Source organism: Macaca fascicularis, chromosome 5 (assembly GCF_037993035.2).
Source record: "Macaca fascicularis isolate 582-1 chromosome 5, T2T-MFA8v1.1".
Lineage (NCBI taxonomy): Eukaryota > Metazoa > Chordata > Mammalia > Primates > Cercopithecidae > Macaca > Macaca fascicularis.
The window spans coordinates 187,862,515-187,884,561 of NC_088379.1; the positions used below are offsets into that span (position 1 = coordinate 187,862,515).

At 45.2% G+C, this 22,047-nt stretch overlaps 1 protein-coding gene across 6 annotated transcripts in view; it reads left to right on the top strand.

Annotated features, from left to right (window-relative positions):
- Window positions 1-16,544: 16,544 nt before the first annotated feature.
- WWC2 (WW and C2 domain containing 2) overlaps window positions 16,545-22,047 on the top strand; it is a 218,975-nt gene continuing 213,472 nt past the window's right edge. For all 6 annotated transcript variants that reach the window (XM_065545722.2, XM_005556375.5, XM_065545723.2 and 3 more), the window contains exon 1: window positions 16,545-17,015. In XM_065545722.2, the coding sequence (XP_065401794.1) occupies window positions 16,885-17,015 (131 nt within the window). In that variant the 5' untranslated portion in view covers window positions 16,545-16,884. The remainder of the gene's footprint in view (window positions 17,016-22,047) is intronic.

Below are 22,047 nucleotides of genomic sequence, written 5' to 3' on the forward strand. Positions count from 1 at the left end.
TGGATTTCATCAATGTCTTTTTCTGTTTTAGCATCCAATCCAAATAGCATTTAGTCATCATATCTCCTTAGTCTGCTCTGTTCTGTGACCGTTTCTTAGTCTTTCCTTGTCTTCCATGACTTGTTTTATAGAATGTTCCTCACTCTGGGTTTGTCTAATGTTTTCTGAGGATTAGGCTGGAGTTAGGGATTTGGGGGGAAGCCTGCAGCAGGATGAAATGCCTTTCTCGTCACATCATACCAGGGGTACATGCTACCAACATGACTTATCACTAGCAATATCAACCGCATCACTTAGGTAGTGTTTGCCAGACTACTCCACTGTAAAGTTATTATTTTTCCCTACTCTTTTTTTTTTTTTTTTGAGATGGAGTTTTGCTCTTGTCACCCAGGCTGGAGTGCAGTGGGCACTATCTCGGCTCACTGCCACCTCCGCCTCCCGGATTCAAGCAGTTCTCCTGCCTCAGCGTCCCGAGTAGCTGGGATTACAGGCGCCCGCCACCATGCCCAGCTAATTTTTGTATTTTTAGTAGAGACAAGGTTTCACCATGTTGGCCAGGCTGGTCTCGAACTCCTGACCTCAGATGATCCACCTGCCTTGGCCTCCCAAAGTGCTGGGATTACAGGCATGAGCCACTGAGCCCAGCTCCTACTCTATTTTTAAAAAACAGGTCACTAACTCCAGCCCACACCCAAGAGGGAAGGGATTAGGCTTTGTTTCATGGAGGGAGAAGTATCTACATGTATCATTTAGAACTATGTGAGGAAGATTTGTCCCTTCTCCCCATTTATTTATTCAGTCATTTATCTAATGCGTTTGGACTAATGTACATTTATTTTCTTTTGGGTTATAATCTGTGATGGTTATTATTGAGTGTCAACCTAATTGGACTGAAGGATGCAAAGTATTGATCCTGGGTGTGTCAGTGAGAGTGTTGCCAAAGGAGATTAACATTTGAGTCAGTGGACTAGGAGAGGCAGACCCACCCTCAATCTGGGTGGGCACCGTCTAATCAACTGCCAGCACTGGGATAATAAAGCAGGCAGGAGAAGGTGGGAGGACTTGACTGGCTGAGTCTTCCACCCTTCATCTTTTTCCCATGCTGGATGCTTCCCACCCTCAAACATCAGACTCTAAGACTCTTGGACCTACACCAGTGATTTGCCAGGGGCTCTTGGGCCTTCAGCCACAGAATCAAGGCTGCACTGTTGGCTTCTCTACTTTTGAGGTACAAAAGTTATGTTCTGAATCTACCATTCACACATATGTCATTTGAGTGTTATGGCTACTCTGTTTGTATGTAACCAGCCTGCACTATTTTCTTTAAAGTTCATGGCTATTGCACTATTTTCTTTAAAGTTTCATGGCTATTGGTCCATAATTAAGCAAATGCTTCCCTAACAAAGGGAAGTAGAGGGAGAATCCTGAGCTCAAGCGATCTTCCTACTTCAGCTTCCTGAATAGCTGGGACTGTAGGTGTGCACCAACATGCCTAGCTAATTTTTTATTTTTTGTAGAGAAGAGGTCTCACTATGTTGCCCAGGCTGGTCGCAAACTCCTGGGATCCTTCCACCTCAGCCTCCCAAAGTAGTGAGATTACAGATGTGAGCCACTGCACCCAGTCTGGATAATTTATAATGAACGAATATTTGGGGAAAACCAAAATATTGTAGAATGGAAGAGAATATTCAGAGTCAATCAGGGCTGTTTTTTATACATTAAATGTATAAAACTCATTTAATCAAAGGAGTAATGTAGAACTTGCTCAAGAGAAGCTCAAGGTCATTGTTAAACACACAGACGCTCACTCCTTCCCCTGGAGAGTCTGAGGTAATAAATCTGAGCCTGGGAATAATTATTTTATTTTATTTTATTTTATTTTATAGACATGGGGTCTTGTTTTATTGCCCAAGCTGGGCTTAAACTCCTGACCTCAAGCAATCCTCCTGCCTCAGCCTCCTAAAGTGCTGGGATTACAGGTGTGAGCCACTGTGCCTGGCCATGAATCAGAATTTTATTTTTATTTATTTATTTTGAATCAGGGTCTGTTTCTGTTGCCCATGCTGGAGTACAGTGGTACAATCACAGCTCACCGCAGCCTCAACCCCTGAGCTCAAGTGATGCTCCCACCTCAGCCTCTCAAATAGCTGGAACCACAGGTGCATGTTCCTACCCCTGGCTAATTTTTGTATTTTTTTTTTAAGAGACAGGGTATCACCCTGTTGCCCAGGCTGGACTTGAGCTCTTGGGCTCAAGTGATTCACCTTTCTCGGCCTCCCAAAGTGCTGGGATTACAAGTGTGAGCCACTGTGGCTGGCCTGAATCAAAATTTTAAACAAGAGTTCCAAGTAATGCTCATCAGGTAAATTCTGAAAAACTGATTTAATCCAGATCCTGATTAATATGAGAAAACTGAGGCCCAGAGGAAAGACATTCTACCCCTCCAGTGTTCATTAAGCATCTACTTCTATAGGGCATTATGGAAGTACAATGGGAATATATCAAAAGGTTTAGGACAATGCATTGCAGTGCATTTCTGGTGTACTGTAAGTTGGTACAATCTTTTGGGCAGACAGTTAGGAAATACGTATCAAAATATTAAACGTGCTTATCCTTTGATCCAGTAATTCCAGAAGAAAATATTTCTTAGAGTTTTCATTCAGACCACTTGAATCAGAACCACCTAGGGTTCCTGCTGAGGATGTAGATTTCAATGTCTCAGATCAACTGAACTAGAATCTCTGGGAGTGGGACCTGGCATTCTGCATTTTAACAAGTTCATCAAGAAATTCTGGCCGGGTGTGGTGGCTCATCATTGTTATCTCAGCCCTTTGAGAAGTCGAGGTGGGAGAATCCCTTGAGGTCAGGAATTTGAGACAAACCTGGTCAACATAATAACACCCTGCTTTTTTTAAATAAGAAAAATTAGCCAGGCATGGTGGCACATGCTTGTAGTCCCAGCTTCTCTGGAGGCTGAGGCAGGAGGATCACTTGAGCCCAGGAGTTTGAGGATACAGTGAGCAATGATCATGTCACTGCTCTCCAGCCTGGATGATACAGTGAGACCCTGTCTCTAAAAAAAAGAAAAAGAAAAAGAAAAAAGAAAAAGAAACTAAAAGAGAAGCTTATGTTCACTAATTTGTAAGAAATGCTTCCCTAACAAAGGGAAGCAGAGGGAGAGTCCTGAGCTCAAGCAATCTTCCTACTTCAGCTTCCTGAATAGCTGGGACTGTAGGTGTGCACCAACATGCCTAGCTAATTTTTTATTTTTTGTAGAGAAGAGGTCTCACTATGTTGCCCAGGCTGGTCGCAAACTCCTGGGATCCTTCCACCTTGGCCTCCCAAAGTAGTGAGATTACAGATGTGAGCCACTGCACCCAGTCTGGATAACTTATAATGAATGAAAACTTATTTGGCTCATAGTTCTGGAGGCTGGAAAGTCCAAGATTGGAAGGCTGCATCTGATAAGAGCCTTCCTGCTGCATCATCACATGGCAGAATATATGGCATCACAAGGAAGCATGCAAGGAGACAGAGGGAAACTGGGCTTAAATCCCATGATAATTAACCCACCCCCACTATAACGGCATTAATTCATTCATGGAGCAGGGCCCTCATGACCTAATCACTTCTTAAAGGGCCCATCTCTTAGTACCATTGACCTGAGTTTTGGAGGGGACATTTAAACCATAGCACCGGGCAAAAAGAGCTACACAGAGGGGCAGCTGGGCATGGGGTATTAGAGCCCAAGAGGGATCTGAAAAATGTCCACAGGGATGGGGAGTAAGACAAGCAGGGTGAAGATGGTGTCCCCATAGAGGAGTGTACCTTATACCTGTGTGGGGTGTCAGAGCCCCAGAAGATAAGGAGATCATGCATGTGAGAGGACAGGGGGCCCTCGTATGGGTCCTAAGAGAGGGTGCCTGGACAAGGGAGTGGCCTGCACAAGGTATGGGAGCCCACTGAGGGTAAGAGGGGGTCGGCCAGGTGTGAGGTATGGAGGCCTGAGGGGACAAGAGGGGCCTCTCTTTGGGGAGGAGGCAGTGGCAGCTTCAGGAGATTGGCTACGTTCAGGGTGTTGACTAAATACATAAGTATTTTAAAGTTAAGGAGAGTCAGGTTTCTCACTGTTGGAGAAGGGAGTTCTGAATATGGAAAGGAAACTGTATTACTTTGTTTTCATGCTGCTGATAAAGACATACCCAAGACTGCGCAATTTACAAAAGGAAGAGGCCTATTGAACTTACAGTTCCACCTGGCTGGGGGGGCCTCACAATCATGATGGAAGGTGAAAGGCACCTCTCACATGGCAGCAGACAAAGGAAGAGAGCTTATGCAGGGAAACTCTTGTTTTTAAAGCCATCAGATCTTGTGAGACTCATTCACTATCACAAGAATGATACGGAGAAGACCTGCCCCCATAATTCAATCACCTCCCACCAGGCTCCTTCTACAACATGTGGGAATTGTGGGAATTACAGTTCAAGATAAGATTTGGGTGGGGACACAGTCAAACCACATCAGAAACAAAACTAGAATGAATGCTGAGATGTTGGATTTGAATGGAAGGAATTTGGCATGAACTTGTGGCTTTCAATAGGTAGATAGATATTATCTACCTAGACAGTGTCTAAACCCTGTCTACTAAGAGAGTGACACTCCAATAGCAATGAGTTCTCCTGGAAGCCCAGATCTAAATACCTTTTCCCACTAAGGGGAACTCGGGCCCTTGGAGAGATGACCTATTCCAGCTCTGGGAATAGGGAAATCATAAGACGGCCAGAACATCTTCTCATGTCAGAAGACAAGGAAGTGCTCAAAGAATGTGGGAGCCATGTTAAATGACATAGGAGCCAGCTTGTGGCCAAAGGAGTTCCCACTGGCCACATCTGAGACCATTTGAGCATTATTAAACAGTGATAGTGTAGTTCTGAGGAACTGGGGAGAGAGAGGAATGCAGTTAGTATTGATAGGTATAGAGTTACAGTTGCGGAAGATGAGAAAGTTCTGGAAATGGATGGTAACGATTGTTGTACAACAATGTGAAAGTACTTAATGCCCCTGAATTGTACACTTCAAAATGGTTTAAAAATAATTTTGTTATGCATATTTTATGAGAATTTTTAAAATGATGGCAATAGATTAAAACTCATGGCAATAGATTAAAACACACGAAAAAATAATCCATGAGTCCTGCTGTGGACCAAATGTGTGCCACAACCCTGCAATTGATATGTTGAAGCCATAACCTCCCAGTGTGGCTGTATTTGAAATAAGGAAGTAATTAAGGGTGAATGAGGTCATACCGGTGGGGCACTGATCTGATAGGATTAGTGTCCTTATGAGATGAGACACCAGAGAGCTTTCTTTTTCTCTCTGTCATGTGAAGGCACAACGAGAAGGTGGCTGTTTAAAAGCCAGGAAATGAGCCCTCACAGGAGCTAAATCTGCCAGCACCTCAGTCTTGGGCTTCCCAGTCTCCAGAACTTCAAGAACATAAATTTCTGTTGTTTAGGCCGCCCAGTCAACAGTATTTTGTTATGTCGGTCCAAGCTGAGACAAGCTCCTAATGATTTTTTTGTTTTAAGACGGAATCTCACTCTGTCACCCAGGCTGGAGTCTGTGGCATGATCTCAGCTCACTGCAACCTCCACCTGCCGGGTTCAAGTGATTCTCCTGCCTCAGCCTCCCAAGTAGCTCAGATTACAGGCATGTGCCACCACATCCTGCTAATTTTTGTATTTTAGTAAAGATGGGGTTTCTCCATGTTGGCCAGGCTGGCCTCGAACTCCTGACCTCAAGTAATCCACCCACATCGGCCTCCCAAAGTGCTGGGATTATAGGCATGAGCCACCATGCCCAGTGCCTCTAATGATTGAAAAAACAGTAATAATGGCAGGAAGGGATAGGAAAAGTCTCCCCACATAAAGATGCTGGTTCATAAATGTAGAAGAAATCCTGCCGTTTTGGAGCTATCAGTGTAATAATTAATTCAAGCATGGATCTTCAATGGATGTCAAATCCAATGAGTGAAAGCTTTGATGAGGAAGAGGATATTCATAGTTTTACAGTATCATCCCCACAGACAGTTATTAATTACAGAGGGAAAAGATGCCTTTAAAATGGTGTCAGATACACCTGTCAGGTACCACTTAATGATCAAATTTAGTATCACCAATGATGAGACAAAACTGACATTATGTACTTTTTAATGTGATGAAGGGAGAAGTATACAACCTCACCATAAAGTTTTCTTAACAAAAATTTGAACCTGAATCTAATGAGGAAATACTCTAAAACCAAATTGTGGGATATCGGCCTAGATTCTATGTCATTGTCATGAAAGACTTTTTTTAAAGGAGGTGAATGATCAAGATTAAAGGAGACTAAAGAGATATGACAACCAAGCTTAATGTGATGAACTTGACCAGATCCTGTTTTATACAAACAGACAAAAAATAGGCTATAGGGGGTGTCTTGAGGCAATGGAGGAGATTTTAATATGAGCTACATATTAGCCTGTTATCATACTGCTATAAAGAATATATAGCCTGGGTAATTTATAAGGCAAAGAGGTTTAATTGGCTCATGGTTCTGCAGGCTGTATAGGAAGCATGGCTGAGGAGGCCTCAGGAAACTTATTGATTATGGTAGAAGGTGAAGGGGAGGCAGGCATGTCTTACATGGCCAGAACAGAAGAGAGAAGGGAGGGGTGCCACACACCTTTACACAACCAGATCTCATGACGACAGCTCACTCACTATCACCAGAACAGTACCCAGGGGAAACGCGCCCCCATGATTCAATCACCTCCTACCAGGCCCCAGCTCCAACACTGGGGATTACAATTCAACATCAGATATGGGCGGGGACACAAATCCAAACCATATTCAGCTATACACTAGATAATATTTACCGCATCAGTTTTAATTTCTCAGGTTTGATAATAATATCATGGTTATAGGCCAGGCACGGTGGCTCATGTTTGTAATCCCAGCACTTTGGGAGGCTGAGGTGGACAGATCACCTGAGGTTAGGAGTTTGAGACCAACCTGGCCATTACGGTGAAACCCCAACTCTACTAAAAATACAAAAATTAGCCTGGCATAGTGGCGGGCGCCTGTAATTCCAGCTACTCAGTAGGCTGAGGCAGGAGAATCGCTTGAACCCGGGAGGCAGAGGTTGCAGTGAGCCAAGATTGTGCCATTGCACTCCAGCCTGGGCAACAGAGTAAGACTCCGTCTCAAAAAACAAATAAATAAATAAATAATGATTATATAGGAGAATGGTCTTATTTTCAGGACTGAAGTATTTAGAAGTCAGGTGTCATGATGTCTATAATTTATTTGCAAATTGTTGAACAAAAAAACCTACATCTCCATAGAGAGAAATAAAAGCAACGTGGTAAAATGGCAGTCTCTCCTGGTGAACCTGGAACACAGATACATAGGTACTCATTTTATTATTGTTTAAAATTTTCAGCAATTTTCACATTTTTCAAATGAAAAAGTTAGAGTCTAACTCTCTTGGATGTGTCTCGAGAAATACATAGGTAGGATTTCTTATTTTTTATTTATTTATTTAGAGACAGGTCTCACTCTGTCACCCAGGCTGGAGTGCAATGCTGTGACCTTAGCTCACAGTAACCTTGAACTCCTGGGCTCAAGCAATCCTCCAGTCTCAAGTTCCCAGATAGTTGGGACTACAGCTTGTGCCACCATATCTGGCTAATTTTTAAATTTTTTTGTAGGGACGGAGTCTTGCTTTGTTGCCCAGTCTGCTCTCAAACTCCTCATCTCAAGTGATGCTCTTGCCTTGGCCTCCCAAAGTGCTGAAGTTATAGGCATGAGCCACCGTACCTGGCTCCCTAATTTTAAAATATCAAAATAACAGTATAGGCCAGGTATGGTGGCTCACGCTTGTAATCCCAGCACTTTGGGAGGCTGAAGTGGGCGGATCACTTGAGATGAGTCGTTCGAGACCAGCCTGGCCAACATGGTGAAAACCTGTCTCTACTAAAAATACAAAAATTAGCTGGGCCTGGTGGCATGCGCCTGTAATCTCAGCTACTTGGGAGGCTGAGGCAGGAGAATTGCTTGAACCCAGGAGGTGGAGGTTGCAGTGAGCCGAGATCGCACCACTACACTCCAGCCTGGGTGACAGAGTGAGACTCCATTTCCAAAAAAAAAAAAAAAAAAAAGGTTACAGTATTATACCAACAAGATTACAGATTTTTAAAGCCATAAAAATAGCACAATATATGCGAATACCAAATTACTGAATCAGTATTACAATCCAGGAGGGAATGTGCTCTTATTCACCAGTTAGTCTCCAGAACCCTGTGTGTAATACGAGCTCAGTATATGTGGAATAGGTGAGTGAGGAATTTGTTTGGTTTTGGGATTTGATGGTTTAAGTAGCTCCTAAAATAGGTAATTTGGATGTTTTATGCAAGAAGAGGTAAGGTGAACAGAAAGATACAAGTGACAAAAACTGGAATGCACAGTGTAGTTCAGGGGAGCCTGGCCCCACTTGTTCCACCCCCCTATCCCCACACCCCACCACCAACACGGGAAGCCAGTAGAATAGCACTGGAGTTCGGAAACTGAGACTGTTAAGTAACTAGCTAGAGCATTTGTTGTGTGGGCTTATTGTGGTGCCGAATCTGTTACAGTTTTAAGAAGTTCTGGGACAGGACAACAACTTGAAGGATATAGCTTTGTTTTATAGAGTTTTCATAATTGGATCATATTTGTATATATGTCCCAAAATAATCTTGTAAGTAAATAAACAAGAGAACTCTTGGTCTATTTTTGCAAGAATACTCTTTAGCGCAGCATTTGCATTTATGTATGAAATGTGCTAATTACAAGTAATATTTTAAACCTATTCGTTAAAGCACGTTTCTCAGGTGTTGGGAATCTTCACACTTCAAGATAAAACTGGAGTATTTCTGTGTGTGTGTGTGTGTGTGTGTGTGTGAGAGAGAGAAAGAGACAGACAAAGAGAGGGGGAGAAAATGAGGAATACATACAGAAAAGAGTATACAACATACACACAGGGTTTAACAATAGCAAACAGGTAAAGAAATAGAACATTATGAGAATCACCCTCACCATATTCCTCTCCCCAGGTTCAAATCATCTCTCCCTTTATAGGTCAGCACTATCTTGACCTTTATGATAATTACTTATTTTTCTTTATACTTTTCATCCTTACATAGACATCCCTAACCAACATGGTTTGGTTTTATCGGTTTTTGTGAACTTTGTATAAATGAAATTATAGCGTACAAATCTTTTCGTTTCTTGCTTTCTTTACCCAGTTGTTTGTACCAATTTGTACAAACCATTGTTTGTTGATGAGAATTCCCAATGTTCCATGTTCTTGCCAACACTTGAAGTAAGTGTATTATTAAACTGTTTTACTTTTTGCCAATCTAGGGACTATATATGGTATCTTACTGTGGTTTTAATTTGCATTCTACTGGTAACTAATGATGTTGATTACCTTTCCATATATTTATTGACAAAATATACTTCTTTGAACATGTTTTATTACATAGATCTTCTTCTCCTCCATTTAATTGGACTATTCCACAAATCAATTTGGAAGATTATATTGCAGCTAAATTTCTTTTCTTGTTTTCCTTTTTTCTTTTATTGAGATGGGATCTTGCTTTGTCGCTCAGGCTGGGGTGTAGTGGTATGATCATGGCTCACTGTAGCCTCAACCTCCCAGGCTCAGGTAATCCTACTGCCTTGGCCTCCGAAGTACCTAGTGCTACAGATGCACACCACCACACCAGCTAATTTTATTTTATTTATCTATTTATTTATTTATTTATTTATTTATTTATTGAGATGGAGTTTTGCTCTTGTTGCCCAGGCTGGAGTAGATGGCATGATCTCGACTCATTGCAACCTCCACCTCCCAGGTTCAAGTGATTCTCCTGACTCAGCCTCCCAAGTAGCTGGGATTACAGGCATGTGCCACCATGCCTAACTAATTTTGAATTTTCAGTAGAGATGGGGTTTCACCATGTTGGCCAGGCTGGTCTCGAACTCCTGACCTAAGGTGATCCACCCACTTTGGCCTCCCAAAGTGCTGAGATTATAGGCATGAGCCACCGCACCCAGCCTGTTTTCTTTTTTGTAGAGACAAGGTCTTGCCGTGTTGCCCAGGCTGGTTTCAAACTCCTGGCCTCAAGCAACCCTCCTGCCTTGGCCTCCCAAAGTGCTGGGAAAATGACAGGCATGAACCTCTGCACCTGTCCTGTAGCTAAATTTCTTAAAGCCACATTTACAGCATTAAGTCAGTATCAGAGAACCAAGAACTGAGGGGGAGAGAGGAGATGAAGTAGGGATAGAGAGATGAACTGACAAATCATAAGTAAAAATAAAAACTTAATGGAAAATTCAGAGAGATGGGAAAGAAGATGTAAAGTTGTTTCTAAAAGATAGGGATGAGGAACACAATCCTTTTTTTTTTCTTTTTTAGACAAGATCTAGCTCCATCTTCCAGGCTCGAGTGCAATCTTGGCTCACTGCAACTTCCACTTCCCGGGCTCAAGCCATCCTCCCACCTCAGCCACCTGAGTAGCTGGGACTACAGGTGTGCACCACCACACCCAGCTAATTTTTGTATTTTTAGTAGAGACGAGGTTTTACCCTCTTGCCCAGACTGGACTTGAACTCGTGAGCTCAAATGATCCACCCACCTTGGCCTTCCAAAGTGCCGGGATTACAGGCATCAGCCACTGTGCCCGGCCCAATCCTGTCTTTTAAAGAAGATATTTTTCAGACTATAAAGTTGGAACAGGAAAAAAAAAAGATGCAAATTAAAGATGGCAAAAGGAAAACAGAACTTCATATTATTTCGTTACATAAGAAATAATGTAAGCCAGGTGCGGTGGCTCATGCTGTTATCAAAGCACTTTGGGAGGCTGAGACAGGAGGATTGCTTTAGGCAAGAAGTTCGAGACCAGCTTGGGCAACATAGTGAGATCCCCATCTCTATTTTTTATGTAATTAGAAAATAATAATAAAAGAAAAAAATCTACATGAATTAGTCACCCTAAAGCCCTACCCTACAAGAGGTGCCCTCTGAGACCTTCATATGTATAAAAACGTGGTATTTGAGCTTCTGCTTCTTTTCACTAATGAGACAGAGATTTTAAATGTTCACTTTTTTTTTTTTTGGCAACCACAAAATTTGCCCAATGTCGGTATCCTACCCACAGTAAATAAGGTAAAACAGAATCTGTTTGATGTTGCTTATTATTAAATGGGAATGACTTTTTGCCTAAGGTGTTGGTGTAATCATTAATTGCAAGGGAAGTGGTTATGGTCATCGAGGATTCTGGTTTGACCCAGCACTGGGAATTTTTTTTTCTTTTTCTTTTTTTTTTTTTGAGACAGGGTCTCACTCTGTTGCCCAGACTGGAGTGCAGTGGCGCAATCTCGGCTCACGGCAACATCCGCCTCCCAGGTTCAAGTGATTTTCCTGCCTCAGCCTCTCGAATAGCTGGGATTACAGGCACGTGCCACCACACCTGGCTAGTTTTTGTATTTTTAGTCGAGGTGGGGTTTCACTATATTGGCCAAGCTAGTCTCGAATTCCTGACCTCAAATGATCTACCCACCTCGGCCTCCCAAAGTCCTGGGATTACAAGAGTGAGCCACCGCGCCTGGTCCGCACTGGGAATTTTTAAAGATCACATGCCTTTCTTCTTAAGGACTGTCTAGACAATAAAATTTAGAATTGTGGCTTGGGGTTACCTAATCACAATAATTAGAGATACTTGTTTTAACCAGTTCGGTTGCCAAGAAAAAAATGCCACTAGTTTGATTAAGAAATAAATAATGTTCTTTTATTTAGAATTTGAAATGTGTATAATCCCTGATCTCCTTGAAGAAACAAGGGATATTAAAATATTGAAAAGCAGTTCATCTTGTCCTACACAGAGCTGATTCACTAGCACAGTGAAGACGCTTTATACACTAACAACTAATTTTCACACACATAACTGAAAATGGAGACCACATTGTCAAAGAAATAAAATTATATCAAATTATGGAAGGCTGAAAATAGGATTATAGATGGCTTACTTAATTCTATTTGACTTGCACTGATGTTTCCCTCCCAAGGTTCACTCCTGTATACTCAGTTCTCTACAGACTTTTAGGTGATAGACATTCAGCCATATATTTGCAGTCCTGACCTTTGCTTCGAGCTTTAGTCCTGACCTTTAACTTTCTGCTGGGTATCTCTAATTTCTAAAGTCAACTGCATCTCACATCCCCCTTTAGACTTCCTCATTTTTTTCCAGCTCTTCAACAGTCTAAAACCCTGGAATCACCTCAGATTCCTCCTTCTAGCCTATTTGCCTCTCTCTTCTTAATCTAATCAGTCGCAAATTCTTGCCAAACCATTTCTTTTCATCCCTCATTGCCTTATGTCTAATCCAGACCTTATCTGTCTCATACCTATACTATCACAACAGCCTCCTAACTGGATGGCTCCAGCCAGTCTTGGGCTCTTTCATGCTCGCTTCATCTTTGAACTTTGCACACCCGTTTTTTTTCCCAAACATGCCCCACCATGCTTGTCCATTTTAGCCTCATGTCTATGCTCATCTCTCCCCATCCTTTTTCTTTAATGATTACTTACCTCATGATACTTCTTTGATGGATCTCCTTGATAGCACTAATACTCTATAAGAACGTCCTTCCTTTACTATCTGTGTCCTTCCTTTGACAGGAAGGAAGTGTACAGGAGGCTGTGTTCTTTACATTTTATGATTGGCCCCATCTCCAGAACTGACTGGATTGTCACTCCACTGAACTTAGCCAGCCAAATGTCTTTTTGCACCTTGCTTTTTTCACTTAACATATACTGGAGATCTCTCCTTACCAGCACATATATGTTTATCTAATGCTTTTAAAATGTCTGCTAATTATGGAAAATTCATAATTTATTTAATTAGTCCCTTACTGATGGCTACTGGTGGTTTTTCTGGCTTTATTATCAAACACACTGCAGTGAATATCCTTGCATATTTTGAGCAACTTTAATGTCACAGGAAAATAATTGTACTATCATTGCTGGATTAAAGGTGTGTGTCTGTGTGTGTGTGTTTACCTATAAACACTATTTTTAAGAGCTGAGGTCTCCTTATGTTGCCCAGGCTGGAGTGCAGTGGCTATTCAAAGGCACGATTATAGTGCCTTGAACTCCTGGCAAGTGATCTTCTTGCTTCAGCCTCCTGAGCAGCTGGGACTACAGGCGTGCTTGATATATTTTATTTTTATTTTGCTTTTTTGAGATGGAGTCTTGCTCTGTCGCCCAGGCTGGAGTGCAGTGGCACGATCTCGGCTCACTGCAACCTCCACCTCCCAGGTTCAAGCCATTCTCCTGCCTCAGCCTCCCAGTATCTGGGATTACAGGTGCCTGCCACCACACCTGGCTAATTTTTATATTTTTTAGTAGAGATGGGGTTTTGCCATGTTGGCAAGGCTGGTCTCGAACCCCTGACCTCAGGTGACCCTCCCACCTCAGCCTCCCAAAGTGCTGGGATTACTGGCGTGAACCACCGTGCCCGGCCCACCTGGTAGATTTTAAATTTGTACATAATAGAATTATCTTTTAAAATAATTTTCACTGTCTACTCCCATTTTTGATATTACTAATTTTCCTGCCACTCAAGATTAGGACATTGACAGTGGGAGCTTTGCTTATTGCGGCTTATCTCCACGAATTTAGCGCTGGAGAGAAAACGTAAAGCCAGAAGAAAAGAGCATTTTGAAAGCCACAGAATAGGCTCTTCAGAGGCTAGAACACGGTTCCAGACTAGGGCAATATGGCGTCCTGGCCACCGGATTGCATCATCTTTCTTTGCCAAGGATCATCTGGAGCCCAAACCAAATCTAAATGTGTCCACCTCTAAAATGGGGATAATCTTCATGTTTCTTTTCCTTTTACAGATATAAATGCAATTTCATTGTCTTGACCATTAGGAATTCTCTGAAGGTCTGTTACTACATAAATGGTGTGAACTCCGAACAGCAGAGTTCAAACTTGATCAAAACAAAAAAGGCTAGAGAGTGGCAACTCTCCTTTCCGTCATTTTAACGGCTTTTGCATGACCAAATGTTTCCTGTGCCAATCAGTGGGGAAGCAGCAGCGAACTTGTCTCTTAATTGCTTTAGAGTTCTGTTTGTCTATTTAGCGTTTCTTTTTGAAGTCTGAAGATTTATGGAACAATAAACGTCATTTAATGCTGCGTGCTGTTTTGGATTCCTCACTGGTTTTAGAATTTGGCTAAAACTACTTAGCCGAAAGTTTAACAAATTTGAAATTACAAATATTGTAGAATAGAAAAGTTCACCTCAGTGACATAAAATTACGGCAGCAGCAAAGTTTGTTACTTTTTTTTTTTAAAGTAATAAGATGTAGACATTTTAGTATAACAAATGTTTTCAACTTGTTTGGGAAAAAATAAACTAGGAAGCAAGGTTTAAATAAGAATGGTTTGGTTTGGTTCTGATGATGTTGTTAGTACACCACAATGCAAGCGCTGGCTATGCATTTGGGCCAATTTAGAGAAGTCCACAGCAACGCACATTCGCTCAGTAGTGTAAGAGATTATTTGTAGGTAGGTCCCATCTTTTTTACAGTATTCAAACATTCAACCTTAAGACCCCATAAGGGCGTCTCATTCCACCGAGAACTAGAGAAGCTTGACTTGTGCGATCACCTCCTTATTCATGGACTGGGGCGGAACACAGATCCGGAGGAGGGGGCTTCTCTGCACCAAGCGCAAAGCCTACCTTCCAGAAGGCTGGCTGCACAAGCGGCCGCCCTAAAGGCGGTCAAAGCGGGCGAATTCGCCGCGATGCCTTCCTTCCCTAACTCCGGCCCACTCTGGTTGCTCCTTCCCAGGTGCTCCAAGCTCTCCAGAGGTTCTGGTGATTTAGTTTCCGCGTCACGCCCAGACTGCGCTAAGGGCAAATATCACCCCTTTCCCCTTCTAGGACCCCTCCCGTGAAGTCTGTGCCAACCCTGAGCCTCTTCACCTTCGAGATTGGCCGCAGATACCCCGACGGAATGGCCTGGGGAGCCGAAAGCCGTCCCCAGCCCCGGACAACCACTGCCCAAGCCGCTCAGGCCAGCCTCGCACAGTAGCGCGTCTCCTTCCCGGGACTCCCTCGCCGGCCTGTGAACCCGCAGGCGGAGGCGGAGGTCGGTTCAAACCCTGCGAGAGCCCCTGCCCAGCGCCGAGTCCTGCACACGGTGGAAAGTCCTTTCGCATTAGCGGGCAGGATTAAACGACTTCACACCACGAGGTGCAAGACTGGGCTTCGGGGCCTTCCTCGGTGTTGCTATTTTAAAAGAAGCTGCTCAGTAACCCAGAAGAAGATGACGGGGGACGGTGGTGTAGACCCGGCTGGAGAGGAGTCCAGGGCCTGGGAGGCGCCCCTCAGACTGAGGGGCTGGGGACCCTGAAGCTGGACGTCCAGAACCCGCTAGCGCTGCTCCCGGCATTGTCCCGCCTGGGGCAGGCGTCCGGTCCCTCGGCAGTGCCGGCCAGCACGTAGTAGCTGCTGAATAAATAAATGCCTGTGCAACAGGGAACGTCCCGGCCCACCCGGGCCGGGTCAGGGCCTACGAAGGGCTGACGTCCGGCGCCGCCGTGGGTCCCTCCGGCGTGGCCGCCCACACCTCCTGGCCACGGCGGGGCTGCGGTGGGGGGACATCCTGGGGCGGGCGGCTGGACGGAAGGGACTGGACTTGGGGCGCGTCCACGGCCAACTGCCCCGAACCCAGTAGGGGAGGCCAGGGACCGGGAGCCTCTGGGGCCCCGCGCCTGGAGCGCCCGGACGCGAAGGGGCGGCGGGTGGCTCCGGGCGCGGCGCGGGCGACTCCGGGGCCGGACGGGAGTTCCTCCGCTTTCCGCCGCGCAGCCCGCGGTCTCCGCCGAGGTCACCAAGGGCCAGGCGCCCTGCGGAGGCCCCGCCGTCCCGGACCCACGGACGCGCTCCCGGGGCTTGGCGTTTTCCCACCACCCCGGACCGCCCTTGGGGTGCCGGAGGGGCTCGGGGCACGGCGTGGGGAGCCTTTGTGCCCTCTCCGCTTGTTGAGATTTTTTCTCCCGAGGAGAGCTCCCCCTCCAACCCTCTCCTCTCGAAAGTTTTGTGGTTTCCCTAAAAGACGAAAGAAGTTGAGAAGGTTGCAGAGACTTTTTTGCAATCTTCCCCGTCCAGAAACACTAAAACCTCTAGGCGTTTGGCCCAGGGGAGCTATCTGGGGTCAAGGGAAGGGAGCGGGCCGCACATTCCTTCGCCCGCCCCCCTCCCACCTGGAGCCGCGGCCCCGCTGGAGCAGTGCACCCGAGCTGGTGCGGCAGCGCCGGCAGCGGCGGGGTTAAGCTCAGGAATGCGGCGGGAGGAATGCGTATGCAGATGAGGCGGGCGGGCGCATGCTAATCGCATGCAAATGAGGGGCCCGCCGCTGCCGAGGCCGCGCCGCAGCTTCCCGGATCCGAGCCCAGACGGCGGCGGCTCCGGCAGCCTGGGCGCCGCGACCCTCGGCGGCCACAGGGGGACGGGGCGGAGGAGGAGGAAGAGGCGGAGGCAGCGGCGGCGAGGGGGAGGAGGGTTCGCTCGCCGGCTCCGACGCAGACATGGTGGACTGATCCCCAGCGGGGCCGCGAACAGCGTTTCCTGAGACACCTCCCGCGCCTGGTTCCGCCGCGCCCCGCGCCCCTCAGCCCCTCGCCGGCGCCCGCGTCGCGGGTTGGCGGCCGGGCCGGGCAGCCGCGTTCCCGCCGCGTCCCGCGCCCGGTCCCTATGGAGGCGCCGTTCGCCGGTGAGGCCGCCGACCATGCCTAGGAGGGCCGGGAGCGGTCAGCTGCCGCTGCCCCGGGGCTGGGAGGAGGCCAGGGACTACGACGGCAAGGTCTTCTACATCGACCACAACACCAGGAGGACCAGCTGGATCGACCCCCGGGACAGGTGGGCGCCGGCCGCGGGGGCGCGGGCCCGTTCGGACGCTGCGGCTGTTGTCCCGGAGACCCGGCCGCGCGGGGGGCGGGGGCGGCGCCGGCCCGCGGTGGTGCCCGGAGAAGTCCCGGGAGGGGTGTGGGGCTGGCTGCTCCGGCGGGGCCGAGGAGCCGCCCGTGCCCGGGGCCCTCCGCCCACCGGCTTCCCGACGCCCCTCCGGGGACCCTGCGACACGCCCCGCCCCGAGGCAAGGCTGGAGTCGCTGCCCCGGGCCGATGCCGCACGCCAGGCTAACGGACCCGAGGGGCCACCTGAGCCCTATTAGGAACTTTCCTAGGCTTCGAGGTGCCCACGTTGAGGCTGCAGGGCACCTTCGGCCTCTGGGCGGCGGGGTGGGCTAGGGCCTCAGTGCCAGGTGGGGAACGAGCCCTCCGGGCCACCTGTGGCATCCCTCAGGCCGTCCTTGGCGCCCGAGCCTGGACTGCGAGCTCTTGGCGGGGGCGCCCAGCCTGGCCGGAGGTCCCGAGCTGGGAAGGGGCTCCCGCCCCACGCCGGGCCCTGCTAGTGGGTGTGGCTGGCTTTGCCCCTCAGAGTTTGGAAACGCGCGTTTGGGGGTTTCACTGTCTGGCGTTAGTCTTCACCTGAAAACTTGAACCGACTCCCAGATCGTGAACAGGCATATTCTGTTTGGAAGGGAGATGTAGTGAAATGAACGTTGGGTATTGAGGAACTCTGACTTGAGCTTCCCCTGGTTTGTTTTTTGTTTTTTAAATTAGTTCAGGAACTGAAAGTTCACAAATGTTTCTGTATCCCATATTTCTTTTTACTCTTAAAATTTCTTAGAATTATTGTAAGAATAATAGGTATTCCTAATTATAAATTTGTAAATTATCCATTAAGGAGATATTCCTAATTGTAAATTTAAATAACGTATCACCAGCGATAACTTTGACATTTGGACTTTTGTCATTTCTGAAAATTATAACTTTTTATTGAATGTGGTGTTTGGGCTTTACAACCTTTTTAGGTGCTTCTATTTAACATTTTCCCTTTTCTCAATTTGAAGCTGAAATACCTAACTACTTTATATTCTCAGTTACTTTTGCCTTAAAAATGTTGTTTTTGAAAGCTACTAAAAAGCAATGACAAGAAAGTCATAAATAACATTATAAATGTATGGAACAATCCTTGTTCAATTATCCATGAAGCTATGGGCTTAGGTTTCCCTCCTGAAATGAGAAAAGGCACCTGTGCTGATGTTCGGTCTTGCCCAGCCTGGCTGCCTGTTGCTGGCCTGATGAAAATTGTGACAGGCATCACACCTTCCTTCACAGTCTTTCCAGACATGCTAGTTGTTGTCGTAAACTTCACGCTCCAAGCCAGTTATTTGACTTATGCCATTGCACTTTGAAACTACTTAACAGATAGTAAATGTCAGTGCTGATGGTGTGCACCCAACTGCGGCTTTTAAGGCACCTGTATAAATATTTGACTTTTACAGTTGTGTGGTAATTCTTTCTGCTTTCTGATACTTGGAGTTTCAGGTTATTGAAATAGCAATAAATTCTTGAAATATTTAGGCATTCTAGGTTTTCTTCTCCTTCAGTTTACATGTTTTACTGTATTATCTCATTTGTGTTTACCAGAAAGGATTACAAGAATATGTAATGCCTGGGTAAAGTAAATAGAAAGTGGAGTGAAATTATATGACTTGGCGTATCCATATCACTACTTTTTTCACGAGTCAAGCATGTCCTTTATTTTAAACTCTTAATGGATTAGTAATTATTATGAACTATTTTCAGGAAACTGGGTAAACAATTCATTGGACGGGGACAAATAGTTTTGACTAAGATACCTTTTTATTTTTCCAATTTTCCTTGCAGCTGTTAGGTCTTAAATATTTAGAGAGATAAATTTGACGACTTACAAATATTTCTGGATCTCAGAGTTTTAAAAGATATTCTGTGAGATCAGAGTCACCATTATATACTCAGTTTAAATTTAATTATATTTTCTTTTAGGGCAATTAAGTGACTAAATCTTACTAAATAGAGTAAGAGATGATGGGAATGTATATTTGGAGTAACTATTAACTCTTGTCAGTTTTGTTACACACTTACCGAACATATGGAAAGAGAGATGTTAACACAGGCCAATAGGAGTGTGTGGATTCTTCTGCAGGATCAACTTACAAATCCTGAAAGAAAAACAACTTGATATACTGTGGGTCTGCAGGACTTTTGAACTATTTAAGCCATTTAATTAGAATGGTCACGATGATTTACCTTTCGTATTTTTTATGTTATTCTGTTAAGGAAAAGAATTTTGTGTTTTTGATAGACTATCAGAATTTGTCGAATATTTCTGATTATACAGATAATTATGCCGATTTAGTAGGGGAGGCTAGGGGATTTTATAAGAACATAATTTCATTCAACAAGTAGTCATGCCAGAATGCTGAAGCATTATTCTAAAATGCTTTTAAGCTTTTGGAGGTAAATGACATCATGCAAACTTTGCTGGGATGTGATCAAAGCTTTTATTGCTCCACCTCTTACTCTTATTGACTTAAGTTTACGTGAGTTTCTGAATCCCTCTAAACCTCCATTTTTCAGCTCTAAAATGAGGATAATATCATCTTCTTCGTAGGGGTGTTTGTGGGCTCACCATTAGGGCCCAGCCTAATTGTATTAGTGTAGTGTTGACATTCTAGTTTAGGAACTGAGTGACCCTGGAAATAGTAGAAATGTTAGCATGGACAGTATTTACTCAGTGTGTATTGTGTGCTAGCCACTCTGCTAAGCTCTTTTACTGTGATCTCATTTCATTCTCCCATTGGTTCTATGAGGTAGGTACTATTGTCATCTTCCAGTCACAGAGGAGGAAATTGAGTCACAGAGAAGTAGCCCTTGTTAAGTGTGGAACTAGGATTTAAAGCCAGACAGCTTGACTCTACAGCATGTGTCCTTAATCGTTCCTTTAAACTGTCTGGACACTTGGGCATGTTCTCTTTGGGTGGTGTGCACGGGGGGGCAGAACCTTTTTGCCCGCTGTTTATTTTTCAGGCTGATTGACTAGGCTAATCCTGGGGAAATCTCCCTGTTTGTGATTAATTCCTTGTCCCCCTACCCTGCCTGCACGGGCCCACTCCCTGAGTGTTATTTTGTAGGTTTGCCTCCTCTTTTTTTTGCTCACCATGGACACCTTTTGACCATACCAGTTGGTGTTTATGGTAGGCCATAGGTCTTGGCCAAATGGCCTGGTGCTTTTTTTTTTTTTTTAATTACATTCAACAAAGTAGAAAAAGGTGGGATGGATTGGCTTCATTGCCTTTTGGAGGAGTAGGGAGCTAAAGTGGGCAGGCCTCAGAGATAGGGTGACTTGGCTTTACCAACTCCCAGTAGAATTTTGCTCATCTTCTATCCTTGGATTGAATGTTACCCAGAGATACATGACTTTGTCTAGTTGAACTGAAAGATTTCACACCATACAAAGTGACTTTCCATTAGACGCTCATCTGTGGCTTATGGCTAGGGTCAGATGTTGAGCAACCTGTACCTTCTAATTGAATAGAAATAATCTTGGGGGGTGGGAGGGTGAGAAGGGAGGAAGGGGGTGCCAGCTGGGTATATCATTGAAGTCACAGTTAACTTTTGGCTCTCCACACCGGTTTGAGGCATATGATTAGGATCTGAGGAACTCTGTATTGTCTTTTTTTTTTTTTTTTTGAGACAGAGTTTCGCTCTTGTTGTCCAAGTTGGAGAGCAGTGGCGGGATCTTGGCTTACTGCAGCTCCCGGGTTCAAGCGATTCCCCCTGCCTCAGCCTCCTGAGTAGCTAGGATTACAGGCACCTGCTACCACGCCTGGCTGATTTTTTGTATTTTTAGTAGAAATGGGATTTCACCATGTTGTCCAGGCTGGTCTCGAACTCCTGACCTCAGGTAATCTGCCCGCCTCGGCCTCCCAAAGTGCTGGAATTACAGGCATGAGCCACCGTACCCGGCCTTGTCTTTCTCTTTATTTTCTTTTTCTTTTTTTTTTTTTTTTGGTGCAGTGGCGCAATCTCGGGTCACCGCGACCTCTGCCTCCTGGGTTCAAGTGATTCTCATGCCTCAGCCTCCCAAGTAGCTGGGATTACAGGCACTCACCACCATACCCAGCAATTTTTTTGTATTTTTGGTAGAGGCAGGGTTTCACCATGTTGGCCAGGATGGTCTCCATCTCCTGACCTTGTGATCCGCCCACCTCGGCCTGCCAAAGTGCTGGGAGTACAGCCGTGAGTCACTGCGCCCAGCCTGGCCTTGTCTTTCTTTCAAAATCTAAGTAATTTCCTTTCTCTTTTTTTTTTTTTTTTTTTTTTTTGAGACAGAGTATCTCATTGTCGCCCAGGCTGGAGTGCAGTGGCACGATGTTGGCTCTCTGCAAGCTCTGCCTCCTGGGTTGAAGTGATTCTCCTGCCTCAGTCTCCCGAGTAGGTGGGATTACAGGCACCCGCCACCACGCCCAGCTAATTTTTTGTATATTTTTTAGTAGAGGTGGAGTTTTACCATGTTGGCCAGGCTGACAAACTAAGTAATTTCTATCAACCCACTGCTAGAGTGTAAACTCCTCAAGTCTGTGTTTGCATATTACTGCTTTGTGAATCCTTTATACATGGCAGATGTTAAATAAATGTTGGTTAATTTAGTTAATGAAGACAGTTTGTTGAATTAATGAAAGAATATTAGTTGAGCTACTCTCTTATTTCCAGTTTCTTACTGTTGGGCTTTCAAAAAATAAACCCATTACCACCAACAGAGACAACTGACCTTCCAGGTAGATTTAAAATAATGAGAGAATTGAGCTGCTACATTTTGAGTAATGGTATAAATACGAGAATTACTCATAAGAGCAAAAAAAACCAAAACGAGCCTTGATAGTCTTAATCACAACTGCCATTGTCAGAGACTGCTGGAATTGTTCCTCTCCAGCAGGCTCTGAGTCTGGGTGCCAAGTGGTTACTGTGAATTACTTGAGTGATTATAGTATTTGAAGTGTCTG